General features: G+C 32.8%; 2 protein-coding genes across 2 annotated transcripts; one reads left to right on the forward strand and one right to left on the reverse strand.

The window, feature by feature from the left end:
- Positions 1-272: 272 nt before the first annotated feature.
- LOC143058275 (uncharacterized) lies at positions 273-10,803 on the reverse strand. The gene is made up of 4 exons (XM_076231749.1): positions 10,768-10,803; positions 4,112-4,278; positions 911-3,103; positions 273-805 (listed from the first exon to the last, which is right to left on the reverse strand). Exons 2-4 carry the CDS (start codon positions 4,239-4,241, stop codon positions 546-548), a joined length of 2,583 nt encoding a protein of 860 aa, XP_076087864.1. The 5' UTR covers positions 4,242-4,278; positions 10,768-10,803; the 3' UTR covers positions 273-545.
- A 329-nt stretch (positions 10,804-11,132) lies between these two features.
- Positions 11,133-22,948, forward strand: LOC143058154 (uncharacterized). The gene is made up of 2 exons (XM_076231617.1): positions 11,133-11,163; positions 20,941-22,948. The coding sequence occupies exon 2, from the start codon at positions 21,026-21,028 to the stop codon at positions 22,946-22,948; it is 1,923 nt and encodes a 640-aa protein (XP_076087732.1). The 5' UTR covers positions 11,133-11,163; positions 20,941-21,025.
- Positions 22,949-26,526: the final 3,578 nt, after the last annotated feature.

Genomic DNA, 26,526 nt, shown 5'->3' on the forward strand with positions numbered 1-26,526 from the left:
AAGATGACAATTCTGTCCATTTGTATGATTTTATCAAATGCCATCTCTTCTCATCTAAACATTTCTTCATACATGTATCTGATATAATAGAACAATTCATATATCATATCAAAGAAACAAATCATATCAAAGAAACAAATCATAAGAATTTATGAATTTAGCGAAATCTGAAAGACATATTGAAAAATTACTTTGTCCAAAAGATGTACATTACAAAAAACGCCATATCCCACAATCAACTCCCTTTTATCCCACAGTTAGCAGCATTGTAATTGTAAAAAGTACTGTACCACTTTATTTTTTTTTAAACTCAGAAATATGAATAGTACATAAATAATTTCAAAATGTAAGGATTCTTCTATCAAAACATGAAAAAAGCGGGTAATACTGTCATGAATCAAAGTTCTTGTGTATAAAAAATATATGTAAAACATTAAAAATTCTCTAATTAAATATGTTTAGTACACAAGATTCAACTTGCAACTATAAATTTAAGACATTAGTGCATGCTATAGTTTCAACAAATTGATCATGTTTTTAAATGATTACTCATAATTTGTATCCAATATTTCAGTTTTTATAACAATATCAAAGCTGTCAGAAGTGTTTGTTTCCACAGTAGAATCAAAACCAAAGTTTGGATGATGTACATTTGTCATGATATTATAATCCTGAACTTCATTATATTTTAATGCATTTTTTGAACAATCTTGAACTTCATTCAGAAAATTTGGAAAATCTTGAACTTCATCATCTTTTTTGATAATGTCAGTAGTGTTATTGCCTAGATCTTGAATTTCATCAGGTAAATTATCCAAGTCTTCAGTATTTTTGCTTTTATTTGCAAAAGCTGGAACTGTTTCACAATTAACTATATAAAGGTTGCTGTCCTTAATCATGTTAATGTCAGAAGTTGACTTTGGTTTTCTTTTCGATTTTTTCGTTTTAGATGAATATTTTCCAATAGCAGATTTTGTCTTTACTTTTTTATTTCTCAAATTCTTTCTCTTGTTGTTTCGTCTTTTCTTAGATGCCAATTCCTTAACCTCAGGAGGCCCAGGACAAGGGTGATTTTTTGCATCTTTTACACTTTTAAATCTTTGTCTGCAAACACCACATTTTATCGGGTCTAATTCACCAGTATGAACTCTCATGTGACCTTTAAGATTTGAAGTTTGAGCAAAGCCCTGTCCACATACTGTGCATTCATATGGTTTCTGGCCACTACAAATTATAATATGCTTTTCTAATGTGCTTTTAACGGTGAATTTTTTATTACACATAGTACAAGGGAATGGTCTGTAGTTAGTATGTATTCTCAAATGTAGTGATAATTTTTGTCTTTCAATAAAAGTTTTCCCGCAGTAGTTACAAACGAAAGGACGGTGCCTGGAATGTATTTTCTCATGAATTTTCAATTTCCGTAAAGCATGGAAAACCTTTCCACAGTGTTGACAGGGGTATTCTTGAAAGACTAAAATCGGCCTGTAAACTTCTGACTTGGTCAAGCGATTTTGACCATCACTGTTCATATTTTTTTCATTTATTTCTTCATTTTTTTTCAACAGATTTTCAACCTCAACCCTTAAACTAACAACATCCGGAATTTCTTCACCATGATTCTTCTCAATTTTAACATTTTTGTCTTTACAAAATTCAAACATGTCTGCTTCACTGTTCCTTTTAATAGTTTCAGTTGTCATGCCATCATTTGACCTTTGCTCTGACAAGTTGCTGGATTTACCTCCCCTAGTTACACATCTTTTACCTAATGAAACTGTCTTTTCATCATTCTCATTCATAGAGTTGTCTCCCATACTGATTTTCTTCAATTCAGAAATACCTTCATTTTCAGACACATCTGTATCAGAGTTATCTCCCTTTGAAATTGTCTCTAAATTATCTCCCTTCTTGGGAACAATAAATTTAGCTTTGACATTGTCCTTTTTGGGCCCTGAACAAGCATGTACTTTAGCTTCGATGATTCGTTCAAACCTTACATCACATACTTCACACTTGTACGGATCTTTTTCCCCAGTGTGTATTCTAGAATGACTTTTCAGATTAGTATTTTGAGAAAATCCCCTCCCACATATATTACACACATAAGGTTTATCACCGCTATGGATTGTCATGTGTTTGTTAAGGTTACTAATTACATTAAATCTTTTATCACATAGATCGCACTTATATGGTTGTTCGCCAGTGTGTGTTCTCATGTGTCTTTTCAATTTTCCACTTTCAATAAAACCTTTCCCACACGTTTTACACACATGTGGCTTTTCACCTGTGTGTATTCTTTGATGATTTTTTAATTTCGATGTGTCAGGGAAAGTTTTCGAACAAAATTTACATGTATGAGGTCTCTCTCCTGTGTGTATCTTGAGATGGTCCCTGAGCCCTCCGCTCCATGTAAAACTCTTATTACACAGGCCACACGTATAAGGCCTTATCCCACAGTGCATGCACATGTGTATTTTTAATTTTGAAGGTGTTTGAAATGAAGCATCACACATATGACATTTGTGCGATTTTTCTGTCTGAGGTATTAAGTTGGCATGGCGACGGAAATGTTTTTTCATCTCCTTCTTGCTAGTATTACAGACTCCACATTCTGGACATTCATACTGGTCTCTATAATTATGTGATTTAACATGGGTCATTAGTTTCCATGGCGATCTACAAACTTTTCCACATTCTTTACAAATGTGGAATTTCATTTTCAGAGTAGATTTGTCATGTTTAGTCAACATATCGTCAGTTTTATTGACTAAATTCATTTCATTATCTCTACTCATACTGTACATGAACATGCTCTTCTCATTTTGGTTATCAGAAAATGGCATAGATGGCGCCACTATGTTGTAAGAATTTTCAGGCAGTGACTCATTTTCAGTGCTGTTTTCAAAATCACTACTATCTGAATCATCATAAACAATTTCAGATTTTACTTGTATAGTACCAGAATCAATAGAAGAAATACTATTCCTTATACATTCTTCTTGACTGCCGTGCTCCAAACCAGAATTTCTTTGTGCTTCTGTCCCTTGTTGTGTGCTTTCCTCTAAATGACTCATGTCATTATCTGGAGTGCCTTCTGTATCTAAAAATGAATCAGACAAAATTTTAAAATTTGTGAAGTGCATTTCATGCTCTGCTACAGTAAAAGTTATGCCGATGTTCTGTTTTATCAGGTTTACAAATTACAAAGCACATAATTTGATATGACTTTGCTTACAAACATGTTTGGTTTTATACAGGTTTTCGGTTTACACAGGATTAGTTTAAATCAGGTTTCACTGTCTATCTAAAAAAAAATGTTCATCCATTTACCAGGTAAATAAACAACTACGGAGATATATATGGCATGATTATATTATCTTTGATATGTATGTGTAAATCTTTCACACTAGAAAATTAGTTATTGCCCTTTGCTGAGAATATCTTTGTGAAGTAGACTTTAATACTCTTGGAAACTATAGATATACAGCTATGCTTTTATTAATGTGAATATCGACAATGTAACTTGATTAGTATTGATATAATAATAATTCACATTCTGATATCTTATAAATATATGCACATGATATAGGTAAATTTTCCTCGAAGTCGCAATAATTAATAATCTCACATTTTTTCAATTTTTGTCATTCTTCAATAAAGGCAATAATAAATGCACACAATAATTTTTGAGTTTACAATATCAATTTTCATACATACTAGGAGAATTCATGCTCACTTACATAACCACACATGTAAAATATATATATAATTAAGAGATAACTGTATTGTAATTTCAGCTCTGACAGCATCAATTGGTGATTTGATGGTTGCAACTTGAGTTTATTGGTGTCAATTTAGCAGAGCCAGTAAAAGGGTATTTGCGGCCATAAATTCACCAATTGACGTTTAAGCATAAAATATAATATTGTTATTTCCATTCTAATAAAACTAACAGAAAACAACTATGTTTCATACATTTAAAATCTGTCATATGGCATCTACCCTTGCAGGTACCTTTTCATGGCATCAAGTGTGAATTGATGCCATGATAATTGGTGGAGTTGTCCAATCAAAATGAACGTTACAAACAATGTTACATTAGAACTACCTTTATCACCATTGGTTCCATTGTAGTCTCTGTTTAATTCATAACCAGGAATGCAGTTATTCATTAACTGATCAACATTACCATACTGATCTTCAATTAAAGATGTTATTTCTGTGGTATACACATCCATTTTATGCTAGTTCAAAAATCTGCAGCATTAAACTAACCTAAAGAAAAAAAAAAGAAAATAATTTATCAACATGATATTTGCATAAAATATCCATAACACCATTTTATACTGGATCAAAACAAACCTGATCATTTATAAACATGTAAATAAGAAGATGTGGTATGATTGCCAATGAGACAACTATCCACAAAATACCAAAATGACACAGACATTAACAACTTAAGAAGATGTGGTATGATTGCCAATGAGACAACTATCCACAAAATACCAAAATGACACAGACATTAACAACTATAGGTCACCGTACGGCCTTCAACAATAAGCAAAGCCCATACCGCTAGTCAGCTATAAATTGCCCCGATAAGACAATGTAAAACAATTCAAACGAAAAAAACTAACGGCCTTATTTATGTAAAATGAACGAAAAATAAATATATAACACATTAACAAACGACAACCACTGAATTACAGGCTCCTGTATTCTTTAAAATGTCGTTAATCTAAAAATGTGTATTTGCATATCCAAATCAAGACCATTTTATACATAAATAAGCATTGTGGTAAATACTACAATGCAATGATTTTCCTTAAGACAAATGATTTCTTTACCCCAATTTGGCTCAAACTTGAACTGAGTTAAAGAAATATGGTTATTAGATAAATATAAGAAGATGTGGTATGAGTGCTTATGAGACAACTCTCCATCCAAGTCACAATTCATCTTTACTCAATATCTAATTCTAGAAATAAAATCTGAAGTACAAATATTGTCTGACCAATTTAGAACATATTCACACCTTCGATTGAACTTAAAAAATTATCCTTTCCCATTGTAATGTCCAAACCTTAATTAGAATGAACTTTTCATAATGAAGTGTTAACTTGCATGACTTGTTTAATGAAAGGATTGAAAGGCTTAGGTATTTGATCAAACCAATCATTGGCAATGATCAACGATCAAGCGTCAACAAGTCACAATATCCCAAAAGATATCACATTACAAACTACTAGACAGCAATGGATAGATTCAGTGGCGGGTCCAAGGGGGGTTCTGGGGGTTGGAACCCCCCTTTTTTTGGACGATCAATGCATTGAATGGGAGCATATATAGTTGGAACCCCCCCCCTTTTTGAAATGGCTGGATCCACCCCTGAGATTGATATAGCACTGATATAGTTTTGTGAGGACAAAAAAAGATAAATTGTTCAAACATTGAGTTTTTCTTCTGCTTCAGGTAAAATTCAATACTTATATACCTTAAATTTCTTATTTTAAAAAAGCACACAATGTTATATAAATAACCTTGTTGAAATGTGTATATTGTTTGGTAATTTTATAAATCACTCATCACCGTGTATCATTAGTACAGCGGATATAGGTACTAACCAAGCGGACGTGATCAATTTTGACCTCACACGGTAATGAATATCTTTGTTTTGTTCACATAATATCAATGTGTATGTCAATATAAACATAATTGTTGTTTTAAGAAATTATTTGGTCGTAGGTTGATGATTAGAGATTTCTCATTATTTTCCCAAAACAATAACGATTACTAAAAACATGTCCAAATACTTGTCAAAGAAGTTGGCACTTGTCTCATCCGATATAATTCTATATTCATTGCAACTCTTTTTTCTGATAGAAGGCTACTGTGCGTGTGTAATAAGTATAGTTGTATCAATAATTGGCATTGAAATCTTTTATGCTTATGTTTTTTTCGATATTTTATTCTGAAAAAAATAACGTTGTGTACGGTGTTTACCTGACCACATAAATCTTTCTGTACGGTGCATAGTTAAGTTACTGTACACCGTACAAAAAAACAAAATTTTCATACTCTTTTATTACCAAAAAAAGTTTCAAGGAATGAGTAATCACAGGTAGGTTTATGATTGGTTACTATTACTTTTGCCCTGTATTAGCTTTCTTTCAGGTAAAACATGTAAATGTCTCGAAAATTGTATCGAAATCGAAAGTTGGTGTTGACATTCACAACTATTTGCGCATTTACAAGTTATTAGTTCTTATAAGAATATAAAATATGTCTAATAAATAGGAAAAAATCGATGCGAAAATTATTTAGGAGCAGGAATTTCAGATGTTGAGAAATGTACACAGAATGTTGATAAAACTAAACAAAGATTTTCGTTACCGAGTCAGTTCAAATTCGATCATGCCCGCTTGGTTAGTACCTATATACGCTGTACGATGATACACAGTGTATATAAACATTATAAATATTTGAATTATGACCATTCAACATCAGATGCTTCTTTTTAATGATATGTATGTACATGCATGTCTTGAGGTTTTTTTTTGAGAAAAAATACTTATATACATGTATCAGAGGATCTCGGAGTAGCAAGGACCCCAGAGATGCAGTGTGTAGGCCCACCGGCGTGTGGACATGCCCTAGCACTCATCAACCTTGCCCCAGCTATGGGTAAATAGTTGGCCAGATGAGGGTCGTTAACCTTGGTTGGTAACTCATCTATGAGAGTAAACTCTATCTAAACCGGGTAGATCACAACTCGATAGCCATGGTAGGCAACTGATCTATAGGACGGGAACCTAGATGAAAAACCCCTGGTCCTCCTAGGTGGGGGTTAAGCATGAGGCTAATAACCTCATCTTGTAAAAAGACTATTATTACAGAAATCAACACAAGAAATCAAATTACAGATGGAAACCTTGAGGCAACGAGTTACTTAAATACAAGTAACAATATGAATGCTCAAGGAAAAAGCCTGCAAAGGGAGGCCTTAAGCAGGAATCGTAACCTCATGGATCCAAAGAAAACCATAAAGGTTGGTACCTGGAATGTAAGAACAATGTACCAGGTATCAAAAACGGCGCAAGTCATTAAAGAGATGGACAGATACAACATAGCCATCATGGGAATAAGTGAGTGTAGATGGACAGGATCTGGGAAAACTGTCTCAAGCAACCACACCATCATCTTCTCTGGAAGAGCTGATGACCAACATAAAGAAGGAGTTGGGCTGATCATGAACAAAGAAAGTGCTAAAAGCTTAATAGAATGGGAGCCAATAAATGAAAGACTCATAAAAGCTCGCTTCAATTCCACCTATGCAAAGACCACAATAATCCAATGTTACTCACCCACAAATGATGCAGAAGATGAAGTGAAAGATGCTTATTATGAAGCTTTACAAACACAGATAGTCAAAACACCTCAACATGATGTCCTTCTGATAATTGGTGATCAGAATGCCAAGGTTGGTAATGATAACAGCCAACATGAACGATCAATGGGCAGAGAAGGGCTTAGAATCATGAATGAAAATGGAGAAAGACTAGCTGACTTTTGCTAAACAAATGGGCTTGTTATTGGAGGTACCTTGTTCAAACACAAAGGCATACACAAAATAACATGGAACTCACCAAACAACCGTGACAAAAATCAGATAGACCATGTTATAATAAACGGCAAATGGAGAAGATCACTTCTTGATACAAGATCATATAGGGGAGCTGATGTATATAGTGACCATCATCTAATAATAGCAAAAGTACGACTCAAATTGAAGAAGGCAGAAAGTATGAAAAGAACATGTAGAAAGATCATAGATACAAAACAACTTTATGATGCAGAAGTTAAAAAGAAATTTTGCATAGAACTTAAGAACAGGTTTAAAGCATTAGAAGATCTTAGTCAGATGGAAGAAATTGATCTAGAAAATAAGTGGGAAAACATCAAACAAGTCTACCAAGAGACCGCTGAAAAAACAATTGGATTTCGTAGAAAGAACGATAAACAATGGCTAACACAAGACACCTGGACAATAATTGATGAGAGACGAAAGATTAAAGAAAAAGTCCTTAACACCAAGTCACTTAGACTAAAAGAACAGATGCAGAAAGAATATAACCAAAAGGATAAAGAGGTGAAAAGATCAGCAAGAAAGGATAAAAGAAAATTCATCGAGACACGTGCCGAAGAAGCAGAAAAGGCAGCAAAAAAAGGTGATTTAAATACAGTATATAAAATAACCAAGGAACTTAGTGGAAAAGCCAGTCAAGTACCACCTGTTAAAAACAAAAATGGTAAATTGTTAACAACACATGATGAAAAGACCAAACGATGGGTAGAACATTTCAAAAATGTCCTGAACAGGCCAGAACCAACAGTACCTTTTGAAGGCATGCAACAACAATGTGAACTTGATATAAATATCAACTCCCCATCTAAGGAAGAAATAAAAATAGCCATTAAATCCATGAAGACTGGAAAAGCTGCAGGCATAGATGGGATTCAAGCTGAACTTTTAAAGGCCGACATAGCAACTGCAACAGATGTTTTGTACAGTCTATTCAATACTATCTGGGAGAAAAACATCATCCCAAAAGACTGGGCAAAAGGTCTTATAGTGAAGCTTCCCAAAAAAGGTGATCTAGGAAATTGTGACAATTGGAGGGGCATCACCCTACTATCAATTCCTAGTAAGGTTTTCTGTCGCATACTCCTCAATAGGATAGATAAAGAACTAGATAGAATCCTAAGACAAGAACAAGCAGGTTTTAGAAAAGGCAAAGGATGCATAGATCAAATCTTTGCACTGAAAAACATTGTAGAACAGTCAATAGAATGGAAAACACCACTCTTTATCAACTTTATTGACTTCAAGAAGGCCTTCGACAGCGTCCATAGAGATACACTCTGGAAAATTTTAAGATCATACGGAGTACCAGACAAGATAGTGACCCTCATTAAATGCTTATACACAAAATTTGAATGTTCTGTCTTATTAGACAACAAAGAGACAGAATGGTTTGCAGTGGACTCCGGGGTAAGACAAGGATGCATCATCTCTCCTATCCTATTCCTAGTTGCAATCGATTGGGTAATGAGAAAAACCACAAATGACGAGAAAAGAGGAATAACATGGTCTATGTTTACAACACTGGAAGACCTAGATTTTGCAGATGATATTGCCTTATTATCATCTCGGCATGATCATATGCAAGAAAAGACCAACAGACTCAGCCATTTCGCAAGCCAAACCGGACTCCAACTCAACACACAGAAAACAGAGGAAATGAGATTAAACACCTCATCTCAAAGAAAACTAGAGGTTGATGGAAATGAAATTCAAAAAGTTGATAAATTTATTTATTTGGGCACAGTCATCAGCACTAAAGATTCTACACAAAAGGACATCAAAAACAGATTGGCAAAAGCAAGAACATCATTTCAAAAACTAAGGAACATCTGGAGATCAAAGCAATACAGCCGAAAAACAAAAATCAAATTATACAATAGCAACGTAAAACCTGTTCTTTTGTATGGAAGTGAATGTTGGAGAGTTACGAAAGCAGATATGAGGGCACTTTCTTCATTTCACCACAGCTGCCTCCGACAAATCTGCAGAATATTTTGGCCTAATACCATCTCGAACACCAACCTACTAAAAATGACAGAGTCGTCATGTATAATCGACGAGATAACACAGAAGCGCTTCCGGTGGCTTGGACATGTTTTGAGAAAGGAAAACTCAAGCATAACAAAAACAGCCCTTAGATGGACACCACAGGGAAAGAGACCAAGAGGACGTCCCAAAACAACATGGCGGAGGACAATAGAGAATGAATTAAAAGACCTAAAGATGACATGGGGAGAGGCAGAAACAATGGCAAAGAACAGAACAGAGTGGCGAGGACTTGTGTTGACCTTATGCTCAGATCGGAGCAAAGAGGATAAGTAAGTAAGTAAGTACATGTATCAGCAGTCTGACACTCTTTTCTTGAAGGAAAAATCAAATGTCTGGTATAAACATGATAACAATTAAATAAAAGGTAATTTACCCACACCTTTGTCCCCATTTCATTTTTTTTGTTTATCTCATGTACATGTGTAGTTTTTGTTAAACATTTGCAATATTCATAATGTTTTTTATAATTCTATTCTCTTTTATCTTTATGGATTGGTACAATAAAGATAAAGTTCTAGATGGATATAAGAAGATGTGGTATGAGTTCAAATGAGACAACTCTCCATCCAAGTCATAATTTGTATTAAATATTAAAACTATGTATATGTCAATGTACATGTATGGTCTTCAATTATCTTATTTTACTTCAAATTGTTGAATGAACTTATAACCACATGTATGATCAATGTCTTTGCTATAAACACCATGCCAAATTAAGCTTTATAATTTTAGAGCATACATGTAGGTGATCCAGTAGTATAGCACATCGGGCATAGTGCAAAGCGATTTGGTGCTACGAAAAGTACGATATTGAAGTAGCACAAGTTCAAATCCAGCAAGGGGGAAGAACAAATTTGGCATTAATTTTGTGTGGGTTTATAATTTATTTCTTGTCTGACATTATAATTTAAATATAGTGACATAAAATAAATTTTTGACACAAAAATGGTGGCCATTTTGAATATTTGTTGGCAGATCAATCATGTCAATTATTAACAACCGAAAACTATCTAATTTAGTTCACCTTAAACTATTTTTGAACATGGGGACGATAACAAATTAATGCCAACAAGGTTTTCAAGTTGAAATAATCACATTGGACCACTAAGTCTTCACTATGTTGTTTTTTCCCAAGCAGCTGTGGACTGGAACCCTTGCATGATAACAAAGTAAACCAGTTCATTTTTACGGATATTTACAGATACTTCTCTGATTTTTCTTTAAGTGTTTATGAATTAAAAAAGCATTGAGTTGACTTTAGAACTAGAAGAAGTGATTTTTTGCTAAAACATTTCACTTTGCCTTCATATTTTAACTTGTATTTTTCCCGAGATCACAAATAAATATCCGTACCGAAATTGTTTCGGCATTTACTTCCAAAAAGTCATTTCCTGTCAATTTCAATAATATTTTGCATCCAGTCAGAATACAGATACCAGTCAACAACAAATTCCAAAAATTGAAAGGTGATTAGATCTATCGTCATTGTTTTCCCACCTAACATAGTGATACACACTCATTTTCTTGACCATCCAAAGTTCAGTCTGTTACTCGTGTAACAGCTGTAAACGCTTTCACAGTTTCAATTTCATGTAGTCCAAATAATCTGATAAATTTTATTATGAGTGACGTCTGTCAAGGCTATTTTAATTTTTACTGGGACGCCTTATGTCTGACTAAATAAATTTTTTTTTTATGGGGCTGGATCGACATGAAAATTAGTCCAAATAATTATAATGTCTGGCAAGGCTATTTTATTTTTTTTTCTTCAAAGCCTAAAGAAGTCAGTCCAGCCTCATATATATGTAAGTAGTCCGAGATTACTCTGACATCCAACGGCTGTTTTGCCAGACAAGCTGGGGCCAGGGACTAATATGTAACACCCGTATAAGCGCTCATATACTGATGATTGAAAAAGGGAGACATCTAAATATTCCCAGAAATGAGAGATCTATACTGCTCTGCATGTACTTCTGGTCAAATTGAAAAGGAAAAACATTTTCTTTCACATTGTGAAATAATTACATTAGATGTATGTTTCATTATGATACTTTATTCTGATTGGCTAACTGCACATCACATGTTATTCCGTAGGCAATTTCATTGCTCAATAAAACTTTTCATTCATGATAACACGTGGTCCCACAATAAAGTGCACAGGTGAATTAAATAAAACAATAATAAAATTCGTGTTTTCATGATCATTACTAAAAAATGTAATTATAAGGCCACACCAATTTAATTTCTTGTTCTACGGATTTTTGGACTCCAAAATTTGGGGCGAGCGAGCGATTTGAAAATTTTAATAAAAATTTTTTAATTTACAAATTTTTGAGGCGAAGCTTGAAAAGTAAAGGCGAGCGATTATAATTTTTTTTGTAAACATAATATAGAAGGTTTTGACAATATAAAGCTTGATTTCTCACTTGTACTTTGACATTTCTTTAATTTCTAAAGTATTTTTTCCCTGTTCACCAAGAAATAATTAAATCTGGTCTATGTATGTGTGTGTGACTGACCATGCTGACAATGAGACAATTCTCCATCCAAGTCATAATCAGTTTGCATATAATTGGGGACAACCCCTTAATGTCAGTTATAAATATCCCTTTTACATGTTTTATGAGGGATCAATATAAGTTATAATGTATTTGTTTGTACAAAAGGGCTCATATTTTCTCAAAGAACTATATATCTATCTGGTATTAAATGGTCAAAACATGTCCAAGAATTTTGTAATATTCCTGGACTTGAACCATGTTAACACATTTACTTTAAAGGGAAACTTCGCAAAAAAATCAAAAATTGACATGTTCATTCTGTATAAAAATGCTCAAATTCATAGATATCAAAGTTTTATTCCGCTAGATAAGCGATCACCATCGATTTTAAATTTAGAGTATCAATTCTCTGCGATCCGCCATTTTGTCTTCTTTCCCGATTAATAAAAACGATATGTCTATAAACCACAAAGAAACAAAACTACAGTAACCGATGTAGTCGTAATTGCGTGTCGATATCTTGTCAATCGTACGGTTGTTTTATTTGACTAACTAACTTGATACGAAAAATATTCTTTCTTTTTTTAAATTACCATGGTCTGTTGTTTTTAAACTGTTGATATTGGAATTAGGTGAAAAGTCAAAGTTGAAATCATAAATAAGTGTTCCGTGAAAATTGTTTTCGAAAATCTAATTTGTTCATAATTCTTTAAAGTAATAAACAAATATATTTTGATCTTCCCTCATCTGATCACCAGTATGGCTAAAGGTATTACTTCCAAAGGTATTGTGAGGGTTGTGAGGTGACACGTCCAGGTATTCAAGCGATTTCCTGTCGGGTTTGCAAGTTCATGCATCGTTTCACTTCTGCAGGTATTGATCAGTGTACACGGCTGATAACTTATAACTTATAACTTTCCATTTTGAACTATCAGATGAATAATATACAACTCTGTCTTACTTGTCGTTACTAAACTCATACGCTTGTTTATAAATAACATTTCTGGTGTAAAGAATATAATTCATAAACATATAAATAATACCCAAAAAATAAGATTTGATGAAATTAAAATCTATTTAAATATTTTTTCCAAGGGTGAATTTGGGAAAATGTAATATATAGTCATTGTCAATAGTGAAGGACAGATTGGAACAGACCAGAAATATTGATTTAAAAAAATGTACGCACTTGCCGACGATTCGTTTATACGACTGGATAGAAAGTTACGGAACTATAGCGCAATTTAAAATATATACATGTATACATTGAACATAAGAAAAAAACATATATTTTGAATAAATAGGGGTAAAAGTGTTGTAAATAGACTAGTCCACGTATGCCAACAGTATGTAATCATCGAATGTCTATAGACTATTGTATACCAGAAGAAGAAGAGAACCAATTTGATTTAAATACAGGTCGATGTATAACTTTTGCTTTGGTTCATTGAAGCTGTGGACCTAGTAAAATCACAGATTTATATTTCAATAAGATTGTTCTCGAACAAAGGAAGTAATTCGTCATCACAATTGTTATATATGCCACTGGACGAACACTAATTATCCCCAGGGAATGTGAATATTTTACTGGGAAACTTTTGAGTATCAAAGTTTCAAATTAATTTCGGGATTTATTTTCTTTCTTGGTATTCAATAACAGAAAAAAGAATAAATTACTTGTTCGCTAAATAGGGGTATTCTTGTCAGATAAAAGACTTTTAGTTATATTTAAAAAATAGGGAAATATGACATTAAATTGGTTCTGTCTTTTTTTTAAACATCGTTAAAAAGATGTGTGTCTAAGGTGAACGCCACAAGAACCCTGTAATACTAGTACGAGAGTATAGCATGTAAACATTCCTTCTCAATAATATGGTTGTATTGGAAATCTTTTCATACAGATTGACAACTCATGGTCCGATATGCATGTAGTATTTGCCACATGACGCCCATAGTTCTTTCTACCATCATCATCTTATTCTGTGATATTGCTGTAAACATCGATGGTTCACACCCAAACAAAATGGGAGTAATGGACCTTCAGAGCTTCTCCGTGTTATACACTTGTGAAATATATAGACGAAATTTCTGTATTGAAATGAATCTACATCTCACAAACAGGATTTTCAAATAACGATTGTGAGTAATCACCTTACAAACCAATATAAACGTATGGCAAGATATAACCATGAAGGAATTTAGTTTTTGTCAGACGCAAGAACTCATCACTATATATATCATAAACGTATACGTATATATATGCTTACAGTTTCAAATATTAAGAACAAGCGGTCGATGTCGATATATATATAGTCTGTTTTCTAACTGTTCAGAGTTAGACATGTCACTTGTTCATTCTTGGAAGCCTTCATATTCCCCGTCTAACGATGGGAACTCTTTCTGATTGTGTTGACTATAAATGCTTGTATGGTAATTCTGTCGTTTATCTGTACAAGCGGTTGCATTTCCTCTCCTTTCCCAACAAACAAACGAACGAAACGCCACTAGTCTGATTTCTCTGGAGCTCATCCTCAATGGCTCTTATACGTCAGGAAACTTACATGTATACTAATAATGATTGTTTCAAGAACAACGATGTATGGACGAACTATTATAAATTCGTCAATATCAGTTATGCATGACTAAAATATAACTTTTATTACAACTACTGTATTACTTATTTGGATTAATGACGGCTATCATGTTCAACATTGCACAAATATTATCATAGAATTTTTAAAAAAATCCTCAAAAGAAATAATGCCTTAGCTTAGATAATTGATATTCTTTTTACAAAAAGTTCGTGTAAATGATTGTGAAATGAATTTAATTATGTAAGAATAAAATGTTAAAAAGAAACTAAAAAAAAATCATGCATGTTGTTTGTTGTATTTTTTTGTCAATTAAAAACTTTAAAATTGCAATAGTTTTATTAGCATTTAAACACAGCCAGATTTGAATACAAGTTAAGGAATTCCGGTAAAGTCAATGATATCAAACAGATGTACAATGGTATATCAAATTGGGTAATATTGCATTTAGTTTTTATAAAAGATTAAAACTACTATTTTTTGCTTCATATTTGAATCTTTACGCCAATTGCCGCTAAGAAAGTAATCAAAAATTGTTTCCTTTTATTTTTATACACTTTCGGAATTACGAATCTGAATTTTATTTTCAATTAATTTACACAATTTTTAAAATTATTGTATCTTTATTCTCATCGTGTATTAAATCTTAGTGTATTTTAATTAAATACAGCATACTCTTTCTAATCCTTTCTGTTTATCCTTTCCAAATAACAACATTTATACCTGTGTACGCTTGAACTCACACCTGCGGCTAAATAGCTACAAGGTAAACGAATTGACCTCAAGCCGAGAAATATACAGTGACCTTTACAAAATAATATACACACTCTGCTCACACATTAGTTGCATTGAAATGATTATCAAAACAATAACGGTAAATAGAACTGAAATATTTTCAGTTCAATATCAGTAAAAATGTTCAATAAATATTTTATGAAAAAAATCTCAACAATAATTAATTAAATTTATTCAAAAACATTTACTAGAGATAATTTTATAGGAGTTTAATTCAACCAATACAAAACGGTATATGCATATTCATTTTCGTTCATTCTTATATTGTGGTTAATAATAGCTGTGCGCTTTTAATTACGTATATTGTCGATAAGCTATAAGAGTTAAACAGATTTTATTTTTTCCCAGAATTCAATAAATCGGGCTAATACGTCACGACCCACTCGAGAATTCAACCAAAAAAGTTACAAATACTTGATTTTCTCCGTTATTAGAAGGAATATAAATTTAAAACTTTGCAAATGTGTTTTTTATGTTAAGATGAACATAATTAGAAGATAAGTAAAAAATCGCGGAATTTCCCTTGAACAGTTTAATATTATTCAAAATAAGTGGACCCCTCTTTTAGAAAAAGTTGTTTAAAATATGATGTAACTCTCCTCTTTTTGAGAACAAAATTCTAAGTTTTCAAAGGTTTTGTATAGAAGAACTACAAATGTATACAAATCCTTGGTATTTCTAGTTTCTTTTCTACATCAGTAAAATGATCCCTTGTCTGAGGGAGGGTTGTTCTCAACCTGATAATAACAAACACAGGTCAAAGTACAGCCTTTTACACAGGGCTTTGATACAGACCAAACAGTAGGCTATAAAGGACCCCAAAATTATTAGCGTACACAATTCGAACAGGAAAACAACGATCTAATTTATATATCATGTATATCCAAACGGGAAAATACCAATGAACAACATCAACAAACGATAACTGCTGAACGACAGGCCCCTCAATCAATCAGGACAGGTGCATAAACATGCAGCGGCTATGGATAGTTTTGTTTCGCCAGCATACAATATAATTGCAGTTGAAGGCAAATCCTTCAGAAGTTCTTTGTACTTTATTCTAACAACGAACATTTTTTGATAGGGAATATAAGAAAGGGGGAAAGTAACCAATTTTTTGTTCTTTACAGGTATTCCCGCTGATATAAATTTATATCGGAGCACTCCCGCTTTAGATAAATAGGTTTCATGCTGAAACAAATATTCTCAAAGATATTTACAAAGTGTGGTGGGGTGCTTTTATTTTTAAAATCGTTATATACAGGTTAGACTGTGATTTTAAAAACAAATGTTGATATCTTTTTATAATATTTACCAAAAAAAACGGTGCGGGAAATGGACATGATTACATTTCCGGATGCGGGAAGCGGGAATATAAAAAAAATAAAAAAATTCTGTTTTGAAAAAAATAGGTGCGGGCGGGTCCGTCGAACAAGGAATCAAATTGGTGTGGCCTAAGCATGTTAAGTATTGAATGCTTCTTTTTGTAACTTCATAGGGTTGTAAAAGCTTTGACCGTGTGCACATTTTTAGTATGAAGCGCTTCACTTCGGTCAACGCTTTCACACCCCAATGAAGTTAGACCAAATAAAATAGTATGTGTGGTTCCAGTTACATCTGAACAAAAGTTAGGGAAGGTAGGTAGGATTTTATTTTGATTTTTGATTTTTTTTTTACATTGAGTCTATGGAATCATCATTCTGACTTTAACAATGCTTAATGAAAAATGACAATAAAATCTTTAGGGTAGGCTATTTTCAAGACGAAAAAGTAGGGGTTACTGGAACCACACATATATTTTTATTTGGCCTTACAAAAAGAAGCATTCAATTCTTAAAAATACTCAACTAAAAGAGCCATATTCTACCAAAAAGTTTCAAATATAATCGATGATCCTACAAAATTTCAAAAACATGAAAATAATATAATCTTTTTATTAAATAATAATTCATACACAATCCTAAAATTGACTTCCTCTTTCATTTCAGACAGTCTGAACCTGCGTAAAGTAGAACAAACTCTATAAAATTGTCAATATGTCTAATTTATAACCATTGTTTATTTATAATATTACATATTAATATAGTCATTATTTGCAATACTTATTATGTTTGACCAACTATGTAATTATACCCCAAGCTTCGTTGCGGAGGGTATAATGTTTTTGACCCGTCCGTCCGTCAGTCCGTCCGTTCGTCAGTCCTGTTTCTTGTCATCGCAACTCCTCTCAAACCACACAACAGAATTTCACGAAACCTTTTCAGATAATAAGGACATACTATGTAGTTGTGCATATCGACGGGAAATTGCGATTCAATTTTTTTTCTAGGAGTTACGCCCCTTTGAACTTATTTACTTTAATGTATTACTGCAACAGTTTGTCATCGCAACTCCTCTCAAACCACACAACAGAATTTCACGAAACCTTTTCAGATAATAAGGACATACTATGTAGTTGTGCATATCGATGGGAAATTGCGATTCAATTTTTTTTCTAGGAGTTACGCCCCTTTGAACTTATTTACTTTAATGTACTACTGCAACAGTTTGTCATAGTAACTCCTCTCAAACCACACAACAGAATTTCACGAAACCTTTTCAGATAATAAGGACATACTATGTAGTTGTGCATATCGACGGGAAATTGCGATTCAATTTTTTTTCTAGGAGTTATGCCCCTTTGAACTTATTTACTTTAATGTACTACTGCAACAGTTTGTCATCGCAACTCCTCTCAAACCTCACAACAGAATTTCATGAAACTTTGTAGATAATAAGGACATACTATGTAGATGTGCATATCAACAGGAAATTACGGTTCAATTTTTTTCTAGGAGTTATGCCCCTTTGAACTTATTTGCTTCAATGTACTTCTGCAACAGTTTGTCATCTCAACTCCTCTGAAAACACACAACAGAATTTCATGAAATTTTGTAGATAATAAGGACATACTATGTATATTGACAGGAAATTATTATTCAATATTTTTTCTTATACTTATTTAATTTCTCCAATGACAATGTGGGGACGTGGGGTATGTGAGCGTGCTCACTAAGGTTCTTTAATTGATATACCATGAGCTTTAACCATTTATTGTTGATGAGTTTGTGCTAATAAAAATTTGTATTTGTATAATTTTATTTTTTTTAAATTTATCTGGTCCCAATAAAAAAATATATTTATTTAGTCCCAGCACTCATCAAGGAAGCCGAGACTGTTTTGAGGGGGTGGCATCAAAAGACACCATTAAGGTGCGGAACAAACCCTCTATATGGTGATTAAACCTGTATAGAGGGATAATCCTTCTAAAGAGGGATAAGGCCAACCCAATTTGATTAATAGTTCTTTGGATTTTCCTGCTCCTGTTTTGAAGAAATGGACTTTTCTATAAAAAAAAATAATTACCGCTTCTGCAAATTTTTGGCCGGCATGCCGCTCCAAAATTAGTTCATTCTTGACATTTTTTTCTCGTAGACGTTTTTCTTGTGCAATATATATTGCTCCAATCGATTCCAACGCATGTGTGCCATTCTCCCCTAATTTGTTTTAAATCCAGTGCAAACAAAAATACCCCTCTATAGAGGGATAATTTTACCCCTCTAAAGAAGGATTATCCCTCTATACAGGTATAATCACCATACAGGGGGTTTGTTCCCAACCTGTTATGGAGGAAAGGGTTAACTCTGAAACATTAACTTTAATTAACATGATTAATTTAAAAATGAAATCAAAACTGTTTACCATGTGCACGTAGTATGAGGAAGTCCATTATACATGTAGCTAACACAGTAAAAAAAAACTCTACACATAGATGAGTGATCTCAGAGACTCAGACCAAGTTATGTGTTTTTTGCTATGATGTTTTTTCCTACATCATTTGTACATCATGTACATGTATGTTTTAGAAAAAAACTTTGCAATAAATAAATGGAGTAACACTTGCATTATTGAATTCTGTACTTCATCAGATTTAAGGTCAAGCAGTATTTCCTCAAAATGTACCCAGTCCTTTTTTACCAAATTATAGAATCTTCAATCTTAGACTTTATAATATGCATTTTAAATTAATCAAAAAGTTAATAGCAGATCTGAGATGTGTACCCAGCAACAGGCCTCTTCACATACAAATTGCACTATAGCAGTGTCCTTGCATACTTGTTTTTTGTGAAGATTAATGTAAAATACATTTTGCTCTCAGAGAGAAAAATAGGTTGAGTTATCTCCCATTGGTTGTTGAATTTTTTATTTCCATCTCCTTGTATACAAATGTTATCAATGAGTCAGGTTTTTTTTTTGGGGGGGGGGGGGGGCAGAATGAAATAGATTGTTAGTAGATTTCTGTGTTTATTTCTTGGAGAAGAATCAGGGGAGATTACTCAAACCTTGAAAAGAAAACTTAAATCTTACAAATTACTTAAACATGTAAATATGAGGTATAAAACATAAAATGATCACTCTTCAAGGTGAGTATTCCATAAATACTCAGTTTATGTATATATATTTCAATTTGATTGGTTAAAATATACTTATTTTCAAAAAATTAATGTTGCATAATACATGTACATAAAATTGAGAATGGAAATGGGGAATGTGTCAAAGAGACAACAACCCGTCCATAGAACAGACAACAGCAGAAGGTCAACAATAGGTCTTCAATGCAGTGAGAAATTCCCACACCCGGAGGCATCCTTCAGCTGCCCCCTAAATAAATATATATATATATTGGCTCAGTGATAATGAATGCCATACTAAACTCCAAATTATACACAAGAAACTAAAATTAAAAATCATACAGGACTAATTACAAAGGCCACAGGCTCCTGACTTGGGACAGGCACAGAAAGGCAGCGGAGTTTAACATGTTTATGAGATTCCAACCCTCCCCTATACCTCTAGCCAATGTAAAAAAGTAAATGCATAACAATACACACATTAAAATTCAGTTCAAGAGAAGTCTGAGTCTAATGTCAGAAAATGTAACAAAAGAAAATCAATTAAACTGATTGAAAGATTAATTATGATTGTCTTCAACATATGAGTATTAGGCACAATCCCTCCCGTAAGGGGTTTAGTATCTTACCATCATAACATATATATATATGAGAAGAACACAACCACCGTCATGCCAACAACTGGTTTTTAAATAAATGTGTTTAGTTCCGATGCATTTAAAAAAAAAATCTAGAAATGATCATTGCAGGAATTTCTTGTTGCATTGAAGACCTGTTGGTGACCTTCTGCTGTTGTCTGCTCTATGGTTGGGTTGTTGTCTCTTTGGCACATTTCCCATTTCCATTCTCAATTTTATTGTACTTTCAAGATAAAAAAAAAAATAACAAGTATTCTTTTATTTCAGAGAATTGGTACCACATTCGAACTAAATGACTTTGGTCATTCAGAAATTTAATCCAAAGCAGATTTAGAAAGACTTGAATGTTTGTATGGATATAAATGAAGAGATAAATATAGTGATAAAGACAGAAAAACAGCAGACGAAAGATGAACAACAATATTTTAGCCAAGAAACTATGTTTGTTAACACAAGTGAAATATTCCCTGCTAAACATGCAACTGAAGATGCAGGAGAAATGTACATTTGCAATTCAGAAAATTTACTATTTCATAAAAATGAAGGGGAAATAAATGTGGATAAGATACTAATAGGGGAGACAACAAATGGGAATAAATTATTGAATTGTGAAAGCAATAATGAAAAAGTTAAAACAAACAAATTATTTTGTGAACACTGTGGGTCAAGTTTTAGTTTGAAAAGTGGTTTAAGTCGGCATGTTATAAAAGCACATAGGAACAAAATTTCCCAAAATTATGAAATGAGTAGTAATTCAGCTTTAGAATTTTGTCCAGAGAAAAAACACGAGCACTTGATCAAAGATTTATCAGTTTCTGATATAAAAACAAGGTTGACTACAAATTTTGGCAAAAAACATGATTCGTTTAAATTTCCTTGTGACAAATGTTTTGAAACATTTGATACACAAAAGTTGTTGAAAAGACATGCTAAATCTCATATATTTTCATGTGAAGTTTGCAGGGTATCATTTACTGGTAAAAAAGAATTAGATCGACACAGAATTGAATCAAATCACAATCCAACATATGGTTGTTCTGTATGTTCAGCTATCTTCGATACCGAAAAACAAGTAATGAAACACATGAGGCTCCATACAGGGGATTCTGTCAATGAATGTGAATTCTGTTTAAAAGTATTTAATCAAAAACACCATCTTGTTAACCATTTGCGACAACATACTGGTGAAACACCATTTGAGTGCCTTCTTTGTGGTAAAAAGTTTCGACGAAAGGCATATCTTCAAATTCACCAAATTTCTCATACTGGTGAAAAATTATTCAAGTGCGACATTTGTTCTGTGAGTTTGTCTAGCAAATGGAGTTTAAGATGTCACATGAAAACTCACAAAGAATATGTGAATAGTCGGGATATGGTTGACACCCTCCAGTATCCTTGTGAAGAATGCGGGATGGCATTCAAAAGAAACGATGCTCTCGCTAATCATAAAATGAAAGTACATACAAATGAACGACCATTTAAATGTTTAGTTTGTGGAGTGGGGTTCAGGAAAGGGTCTCATTTAATGAATCATTCCCGTCTACACACAGGAGAAAAACCTTTCATGTGTGAATTGTGCGGTAAAAAATTCAGACGACCTTCATATCTGAGAGAACATGCACGAATGGTTCATGGTCAAGAACAACCCTTCAAGTGTGAGAAATGTTCGAAGCCTTTTATGACAGAAAATACTCTGCAGAAACATCTGGTTTCCTGCACACCTGGAAAACAAAAAAAGACGTATGAATGTCACATTTGTCAGAAGACTTATGTCAATAAGATTTGCTTTACTAACCATATTTCTAAATGTCAGAAAAGTTCAGGGGAAGATTTTTGCAACTGCGGTATGCAAAAGCCATCAGAATTGAAAAGTAAAAGTGTCAAAAAAGTTGAATCTGTTAACATGGTTGATGAAGAAACAATACAGGTGAATGACCAGAAGTTAGATAAAAAGTCCCCAATCTTAAATGTAAATAACAAAAGACTGAAATTAAATAGTGATACATGTATAAAAAATAAAGACATAGAAGATATGAATGATACAGATGATGAAATTGATAAAAGTCCAAGAATCTCTGGAACAGAAATATATTCTGAAACAAATTCATACAAGGACGAAAATTCAAATGGACTACATGTATCTGCAGAAAACAATATTATGCCAGAAATAAATTGGTGCGAGGAAGAAATTTCTAATGAAGAACTGACAGACAACTTTCAAAGTGCACAAAATTTTAGCTGTAAAAGGTGTGGGAAGCCATTTATGGTAACGTAAGGATAAATAAAATGCACTTCAGGTCAAATATTCATTTTGAAAGCACTAAGGTCAAATATATTCATGTGAGAAGCACTAAAGGTCAAATATTTATAACAAAAGCCTTTTATGGTTTTCTGAAGGTCAAATATTTACATATGATTTAGGAGATAACTGTATTGTATTTTAAGCTCCGACGGCATCAATTGGGGCTTTGATGGTCGCAAATTAAGTTTACTGGCGACATGTTAGCGGAGACAGTAAACGGGTATTTGCGACCATCAAATCCCAAATTGATGCCGTCGGAGCTTAAAATACAATATTGTTATTTCCATTCTAATGAAACTGACAGAAAACAACGTTAAAACATGTATATAAAATCTGTCATATGCCGTCTGCGCTTGCGCGTACGTCCCATAGCATCAATTGTCAATTGATGCCATGTAAGAAAGTACATTATCCAATCAAAATAAACGTTACAAACATTGTTGCATTAGAATTATGTATGCTTGCTATGGCTTGACAAAACCTAATATTTGGTAAACATTTAGTAACAAATTTCACCAAGACATTCATCACATTTGTAAAAATTATAAATAAAAGGTATATATATTAAAATTAAAAGAGCTGTACATGTAAGGTAAAATATCCTTATTAGCTCACCTGGCCTAAAAGGCCATGTGAGCTTTTCTCATCACTTGGCGTCCGTCGTCGTTGTCGACGTCGTCGTCTGTCGTCGTTAACAATTTTTCAAACATCTTCTCCTCTGAAACTACTGAATGGATTTGAATGAAACTTAGCATGATTGTTCCTTAGATTATCCTGCACAAAGTTTGTGCTTCGATTTTTGATCCGTCAAAAAACATGGCCGCCATTACTTAAAATAGAACATAGGGGTCAAATGCAGTTTTTGGCTTATATCTCAAAAACGAAAGCATTTAGAGCAAATCTGACATGGGGGTATAAATGTTCATTAGGTCAAGATCTATCAGCCCTGAAATTTTCAGATGAATCAAACAAACCATTGTTGGGTTGCTGCCACTTAATTGGTAATTTTAAGGAAATTTTGCAGTTTTTGGTCATTATCTTGAATATTATTATAGATAAAGATAAACTGTAAACAGCAAAAATGATCAGCAAAGTAAGATCTACAAATAAGTTAATATGACCAAAATTGTCAATTGACCCCTTAAGGGGTAATTGTCCTTTAATGACAATTTTTCACAATTTGTTCATCACATTTGCTAACTTTAAAAAATCTTCTCCTCTGAAACTACTGAATGGATTTGGATGAAACTTAGCATGATTGTTCCTTAGATTATCCTGCACAAAGTTTGTGCTTCGATTTTTGATCCGTCAAAAAACATGGCCGCCATTACTTAAAATAGAACATAGGGGTCAAATGCAGTTTTTGGCTTATATCTCAAAAACGAAAGCATTTAGAGCAAATCTGACATGGGGTATAAATGTTCATTAGGTCAAGATCTATCAGCCCTGAAATTTTCAGATGAATCAAACAAACCATTGTTGGGTTGCTGCCACTTAATTGGTAATTTTAAGGAAATTTTGCAGTTTTTGGTCATTATCTTGAATATTATTATAGATAAAGATAAACTGTAAACAGCAAAAATGATCAGCAAAGTAAGATCTACAAATAAGTTAATATGACCAAAATTGTCAATTGACCCCTTAAGGGGTTATTGTCCTTTAATGACAATTTTTCACAATTTGTTCATCATATTTGCTAACTTTAAAAAATCTTCTCCTCTAAAACTACTAAACCAAATTCAACCAAACTTCAACCGAATGATCAGTAGGGTGTATAAAATAAAGTTTGTGCTTTATTTTTTATTTCTTCAAAAAACATGGCCGTCATGGCTAAAAATAGAACACAGGGTAAAATGCAGTTTTTGGCTTATATCTCAAAAACTCCAGCATTTAGAGCAAATAAGACAAGAAGTTAAAGTATTTATTAGGTCAAGGTCTACCTGTCCTGAAATTTTCAGCCGAATTGGGTAACTGGTTTTTCAGGTATAATGCCCCTGAATTGATGATTTTAAAGAAATTTTGCAGTTTTTGGTTATTATCTTGAATATTATTATAGATACAGATAAACTGTTAATAGCAAAAATGTTAAGCAAAGTAAGATCTACAAATAAGTCAATTTGACCAAAATTGTCAATTGACCCCTTAAGGAGTTATTGCCCTTTAAAGACTTTTTTCACAATTTGTTCATCATGTTGACTTACTTTAAAAAATCTTCTCCTTTGAAACTGCTGTATCAATTTCAGCCAAACTTAGGCTAAATGAGTTTCAGAGTATCTTGTATAAATTTTATATTTCATTTCCTTGTATGTCAGAAACATAGCTCCTATGGCTAAAATAGAACATAGGAGAAAATGATTTTTTTTTTGCTTTTGAAGAAAATAGGACGATTCAAAGAACATTTAAATAAATTGAAAAGCCATAATAATCATTGATGAGAGATTTAACCAAAAAAATTAAGGTGAGCGATTCAGGCTCTTGAGAGCCTCTTGTTTATAAAATTGAGAATGGAAATGGGGAATGTGCCAAAGAGACAACAACCCGACCATAGAGCAGACAACAGCAGAAGGTCACCAACAGGTCTTCAATGCAACGAGAAATTCTAATTTGTTTGACAAAGGGAAATAATCCTAATAATTCTATTGACAGAAGAACTTTCAGTACCAAATAAATGATAACAATGGTCCCTGGTTTAGCAAATGTTTTCATTATATATATATATATATGTATACATGCACATTTGTACCTAACCAAAGAAGACAAAGTACATGTTGTGTGCACATGTATATCAAAAATCAAAAATATATTTAATATATAAAATAATAAATATTGATATTTTTTGTAAATACATGTATGTTATAATTTGATATTGTTTATTTATTGATAAAGTAATATGTTTTTTGAAAATGTTTAAAACAAGTTGAAGTTAATTGTTTTTTTTTCAGATTTTGAATTAATACAATTTATTGTGATGACTTTCTTTTCATATTGTTGTCTCCCCTTGACAAAGTAAAAAAAAAGGACAAAGGTATGCTGTTACAAAACTGGCGCTAGTAGCTGGAAAAATATAAGTTTGTGATTAGGTCAAGTTAATGGGAAGCCGCTAGAGGAAGGCCAATGATATTTGGTATGCAGTTGTACATGTATTAACATTTGCACATTTCAAATTCATGGAGATTTTTTTACCTCACCCCCTCAGCTAAGGTTCATTTATTTTGAGTATTTTGAATAGCTTATGAATGCTTATAATTAAGCATTGCTTTTTGATTTCATCATTTGCATTTTACTGTCAAAGTAAACAGTTTATTTTATATTTCTTTACTCTTTTCTTTCTTCTGAAGGTGGGTAGTTCTCTCAGGGCATTCTGGCTTCATTCATCAATCAAATCTGGCTTTCACAATATACTGTAAATTCAGAAATTATTGCGTGAATTTATTATTGCGATTTTGTCATTTTAGACTAAAATTGCAATTTTTTTTTTGCAATATTGAGAAAAATTCTGTTTTATCCATATGAAAGATTTCAACCCTATTGCATTTTTCGCAATAACAAAA

This window comes from Mytilus galloprovincialis, chromosome 14 (assembly GCF_965363235.1).
Source record: "Mytilus galloprovincialis chromosome 14, xbMytGall1.hap1.1, whole genome shotgun sequence".
NCBI classification, from domain to species: Eukaryota; Metazoa; Mollusca; class Bivalvia; order Mytilida; family Mytilidae; genus Mytilus; species Mytilus galloprovincialis.